General features: G+C 33.6%; 1 protein-coding gene across 1 annotated transcript in view; it reads right to left on the reverse strand.

Annotated features, from left to right (window-relative positions):
• Positions 1-941: 941 nt before the first annotated feature.
• Positions 942-5,853, reverse strand: part of LOC117114865 (aldehyde dehydrogenase, mitochondrial-like) — a 13,272-nt gene continuing 8,360 nt past the window's right edge. The window contains exons 9-13 of the mRNA XM_033258506.1: positions 5,216-5,400; positions 4,214-4,378; positions 3,629-3,786; positions 3,404-3,518; positions 942-3,143 (exon numbers count right to left, since the gene is read on the reverse strand). Coding sequence (XP_033114397.1) covers positions 3,111-3,143; positions 3,404-3,518; positions 3,629-3,786; positions 4,214-4,378; positions 5,216-5,400 — 656 coding nt within the window. The 3' untranslated portion in view covers positions 942-3,110. The remainder of the gene's footprint in view (positions 3,144-3,403; positions 3,519-3,628; positions 3,787-4,213; positions 4,379-5,215; positions 5,401-5,853) is intronic.

Raw genomic sequence — 5,853 nt, forward strand, 5'->3', positions numbered from 1 at the left:
ACGAGAATTGTTCTTTTTTTTATTCTTGATTACAATGTTTTCATCATTGTGATAATCCTATTATCTGTAACTTCTGATTCGAGCTTTGTGTGATATCAAGTCGAATATAAAATAGAATAATAGACTATTGGGGGCGCTGACGGAAAACGTATTTAAGAAATAGGTGAGCACAGACCTGCCCTATAAGATGGAAACTTCATATCACTAGCTAATGGTAGTGGCACCAGAAATCTTTGATAAGGGGTCCACACAACAACACAGTCTCAACATGGCAGGGGCTAAGTAGAAAAACAAGAATAGGAACTTGAAAATGACACTTTAAGAGACTGTAAAAGAAAACTATTTCCTAGATTAATTCTAGGTGGGCTTTACCCGCCGGCTAATAGGTCGTATCTCCCTGACGGCTTAATTTGTTTTTGTTACCCGTAACTCGCCGGGGGTGCCAAAAAAGTTAACCCCACCTCCACCCCAGCCACTGAAAATTTTCGAAGCCAAAAAATATGCTCATGTAGTTATAAAAAAAAAACACCTCACTCCGCCCACGTCAATGAACCATGGTAGTAATATATAGTCACACAAAAACTTCGCAACCAAAACATTTCCAAGACATAATCAACAACAGCTGAAAATTACGGCATCGTGGACATTTTTGAAAACCTACAACATTTTGTTACCCGGTCCGGAGCGAGCAGAGGGAAAATAATCAAAGTGCAATTGTAACACTGATTTCTAGATGTTTGATTATTAAACGGAAATTGGTTTAAAAGCACCTTAAATTTATTAATACAACTTGAGTCCACATGGAGTGACAATGTTAGCAATTCAATTATGAAGTCGATGCTGTTCCTTATGTTTTTTTTTTAAACTTCTGTTTTTTTTTTGTCGAATGTCTAAATAGTCAATTGACGCTGATTAAGCACTAGTGTTTCTGAATGTTCTGAAAGTAAAAATAATTTGCCTTTTAATGAATAAAACATCAATCTGAAGCTAGCTATTTCCAGATACACAAATGAAAATCCAAATCAGAACATTTTTTAATGTATTTAAAGCAAGGCTCCCGAGGAGAAAGAAATGTTATGTTGTACAACTGATTTTTCAGACACAAAAAACATATCTGACGAATAACTCGGGAATAGAAATACTTAAAAACTGGGGGGGGGGGAAGTGGGTGTAACTACCCCTTTTTTCCACTTATTCCCCCAGTCTTAAAAATTCAAAAATCTGTAACTCATTAACTGTTCCCGATCTCCCCTGGAAATTTTATTTCCTAAATGCTAAAAAATGCATTTCAGCATTTGCATTTTTACCTTGAGAATACATGCATTTTAGGTTATCTCCACACAAATCTTTCCAAACTAGCATGAGATGGCAATGTGTACGAATATTTGACCTTATAAAAGAGTGTGGTTAGTGCAGCTAGCTTGCATAGGCTACATAATGTTAACATGATATTCTAAATACTGTAGATGAAGAATTTTCATTAAGAGGGTTAGAAAAGTCACTAATAGTATACATGTTTCTTATAATATAGGCATTACATTTATGCGCAAGGGTTTGGTCCTTGAGAGCATGAGGGAACCTTGGTTCTTTACAAAATCAGCAACACAAATTTAAACTTTCCAAGTCACAGCTTCAAAGACAATATTTAATGACAAAATTAAACACATTTTTCCTTGTCCATTTCCATTTATCATGATTACAACAAAGTGCCGCATATATTTTTAAAGAAATCTCAAATGCTACAAGTTTTTAGCCTGCTATATATATCTCAACCCATCTCAATTAAAGCACATACCACCACTTACCATCAATTTTTATATAACTTTTTGAATAATTAATATTATGACAAAATTAACCACATTTTTTTTCCCTGAGTCCATTTTCATTTATCATGATTACAACAAAGTACCTGTAAATGTTTAAAACAAATCTCAAATGTCACAAGTTAATAGGCCTGCTATATCTCAACCAGTCTTAATTAAGGCACATACAACTGCAGACCCCCACTTGCCATCAATTTTTATACAACTATCTGATTAATATTGTGAATTAAAGCTTATTAGACCAAGTTTTGATGGTTTACTATTTTTTACACACTGACTACAAACTCATCGATCAATTTAACAACACCTACGAATAATTCTGACCTTAATAGAATGCTACAATCTATGTAAAGTGAATAGCTTGTGGCTGTTGTTGCTGTTAACCATTATTTAATAAGAAATTCATGAAACAAGGACTCAAACCTTTGGCTATAATATTAATAAAATGCAAAACAAGATTGAGTTCTTGCCCCTAATACATGGTATCCCAGATGTATAGGGAGACAGTTTTTTTTCTAAATTCAGGAGCAATCTGATGATGTTAATTAATATTACTGTACTTTCTCTGGTATAGGCCCACACCACTCATTATGTAATATCTCAGCAACTTTAAAAAAATCAAATATTGACTTTAAATTAGGCTTTTGTCCTTTTGTTTTCATGAACAGGGATTTCCCCAGGTTATAAGCCCCACCCCCAGCCCCTTCAAAATTGGCTCGATCTTTTATTCAAAGAGTGCTTTTATACACAAGGAACTACTAGAAGTGTATAAAAAAGCAAACATGTGGCGGTATTTGTTGATGTGAAGTGGTGTCACACCAAAGTAAGACCTATCTCAATGAATTTAATTGAATATATTTTCAACACAAAATCTTAGTTTATATCTTTAAACTAAATTCTTGGTTGCATGGTTGTTTGCTTAATTGGATTTTAAATAAATCAATAATCATTTAATTATTGATAGTTGCTTGATTTTCTGTACAGTTATATTCACCAATTCTCCAAAATTTTATTACAAAAACGTAAATATCACACAATACATGTGTCCCTTTTTTGTGGGTTAAAAAGTAAACTTAAGGTATTATCATAATTCGTTTGTGATTAAATGAATTGTAACTGAACCGAAATCTAACTGCTTATAACAAATACAGTTTGAATGAAAATGAAACTAGAAAATATGTAGGAATATTAAGAGTCAAACACCTGCAGGTTAAATTTTTCATTATAAATTGTGTAAATCAATATTTATCAAGCTTATTACTCTTTAGTATGCCTTTTGGTCCCAATTTATGAGTTCTTCTGTGGAATTTTTATTGTGACCTAAAAGACAAACAAGAATAATTGACATAAATTGAAAAATACAACAATATTAAACAGCCTTGTATAGGTTTATCAAATTTTAGAAACAAAATATCAAATATATTTTTCGATCAATCAATTTATAATGTGCTAAATACAAATTAGGAAATACAGATCAGTAAATACTATTTGCTGATAAAAGCCAATGAAACAAAGCAAAAAAATGATATAGGCAAGATNNNNATATATATATATATATATAAAAATGTCTTTTTACTTACAGCCTTAACTTCGGTGTAGTTGTCAAGAGCATACTCGCCCTTTTCACGTCCAATGCCTGACATTTTGTATCCTCCAAATGGTGCAGCAGCACTGAAGTCATCAAAACAGTTCACCCTAAAATATAACAAGACATTGATTAAGATTCTGTCTTTCAAACTAGATTACAAAATATAATAATAATAATAATATATGAAAAAATAGTAAAAAATGCAAATATTTCTCACCATACTGTTCCAGCTTGCATTGCTTGACTAACCATCATAGCCCTATCAATATCCTTGGTGAAGACGGATGCGGCCAGGCCGTAGATGGAATTGTTGGCCCGATGGTACAACTCATCCATATCACTAAATTTCATCAATTGCTGTACTGGCCCAAAGATCTAAATGAATATTCATAATATATTCACTTTAAAGGTGTATTGTCTCATGAAAATCATTAAAATCGCTTTTGAAATTAACATGCGCATTTTGAAGTAACATAACTTTGAACATATAAACTAGTGTATTTAAAACTTATTACCCAAAATTTTACGGTGAAAAATGTTGAGAAACACTTCCAATTCTTATTATTTTTATCATTAATCCAGTAAAAATAAAGGGCGGGCAACCATTAATTAGTTAGTTAAAGGAATAGGAGTAGTTTAGCCTCATTATTATTATTGTTATTAAGATTATTATTTTATTGTTATTTGAATTTTCTCGGTAGGTCTATATTATTACTGTGTAAAGTGCATAGGGGGCAATGTGCAATATGCACTATGCTATATAAATATAACATTATTATTATTATTATAAAAATCAGGTTACCTCCTCTTGCGCGATCCTCATGTTGTCCTGTACATCTGTGAACACAGTGGGCTCAACAAAGAACCCTTTGTCTCCATGACGTTTTCCACCACAAGCGAGATTAGCCCCCTCGGATTTACCGCTCTCAACAAGGTCAAGGATCTTATTCATCTGCTCCTCATCCACCTTGTAAACATAACAAGCAATATTGTTAACACTGCAACAGTAGTGTTATTTCAAAAACATTCATATTAATTTGTTTGGTCCACATAACTGAAAACATGCCACAGTGAAAATCACCCTAGCTCTTAACCATTAGCGTTTCTTCAAAAACTAGAGGTTTAAGGATATAAATATAGTTATTTACAAAGTTACAATTTACAAAATATTTCTTTTCAAATATTTAGTTCCGTCATTTTTGGGTTAAATTACAAAAATATAAGCGATATTAGCATGTTTTCAGCGGGATTTGTGCCGGCTTGTGAGGAGTTGTTTATTTACAACATCATAACTTTGCCTATACCAATCCATTTGTTCAGGTTGAAGTGGGAACAGAAAGGCAATTTCCTTGTGATCAGTTATATATTAAAAATAATCTCATAGGATAAAATTTTCTTCCGTTATTTTTGCATTCTGTCAAAGGCTTTCAAGAAGAAAAACTGACCAATCTCACAGCCAGCCCAGGAATTTTGGTGTGTTCCACCAAGCGAACTTATGAAAATATTGTACCTGCGTATCAAAGACTTTTTTGTACAGTGTTATGAATAGATTGGGAATATATTTTTAATATGTTCACGAGTAATTGATCGTTCAATGAAGTGCATTTTATATTGTTTTCGGATAATGAAATCGTCCAAACATCACGCCGTGTAGCTAACCGAAAACTTTCAAAAAATGAACAAAACTTTGCACACATTATAATATGCTGATTATCAAATTTCCTATGCTTTAGTGTGTAGTCCACAAACTGACTACATACAATTACAAAAACAGATACTTCCCAGGTCCCAGATAAAACCTTACTTGTGGCCCTTGCTCGTTCTTGGGGTCAAAGGGATTTCCTATGGATCGTTTCTGTGCTCTCTCAACACTACGTTCAACGAACTCATCATAGATACTATCTTCGACGAATGTCCTGGAACCTGCACAGCAGCACTGACCTTGGTTGAAGAACAAGGCAAAGTGGCTCTGCTCGACCGCATATTCTACTGTAAAAATTGAATTAATAATCCTATTAAAAAATTATACGGTTTTATATACATACAGTTAAGTGGAAATTAAAATATTGGTAGATAATGTTAAATCTATGTCCAACCACGAGAGCCTTAAATTAGTAAATTGTTACAATACTTCACTACAAGTTTTTTGTGCTGCAGCTTTAGGCTGCTACGAACAAGAGGAAACCATCATTAACAAACTGAAGGTAGCGGGTGGGCCAAGCTTCCAGACAAGGGGTTCACACCACCCCCCCCCCCCATCGTGGAAGCCTATCCCCAGTTGGGGAAGAGCTGGTGCACCACTGCAATCGCAATAGTATACAACACCATGCATTTACAATCCGAAAAAAATCTGACAGTAGGGTCTAGCCCGTCTAAAGCTGGTTTATGTGTTTTATACTTTCGGCAATTTTAATGCACAGTACAGTATGCCTTTTTATATTA

The sequence above is a fragment of the Anneissia japonica genome, unplaced genomic scaffold, assembly GCF_011630105.1.
Source record: "Anneissia japonica isolate Jap-2015-1 unplaced genomic scaffold, ASM1163010v1 scaffold199_len4679917_cov187, whole genome shotgun sequence".
In the NCBI taxonomy this organism is placed as follows: Eukaryota; Metazoa; Echinodermata; class Crinoidea; order Comatulida; family Comatulidae; genus Anneissia; species Anneissia japonica.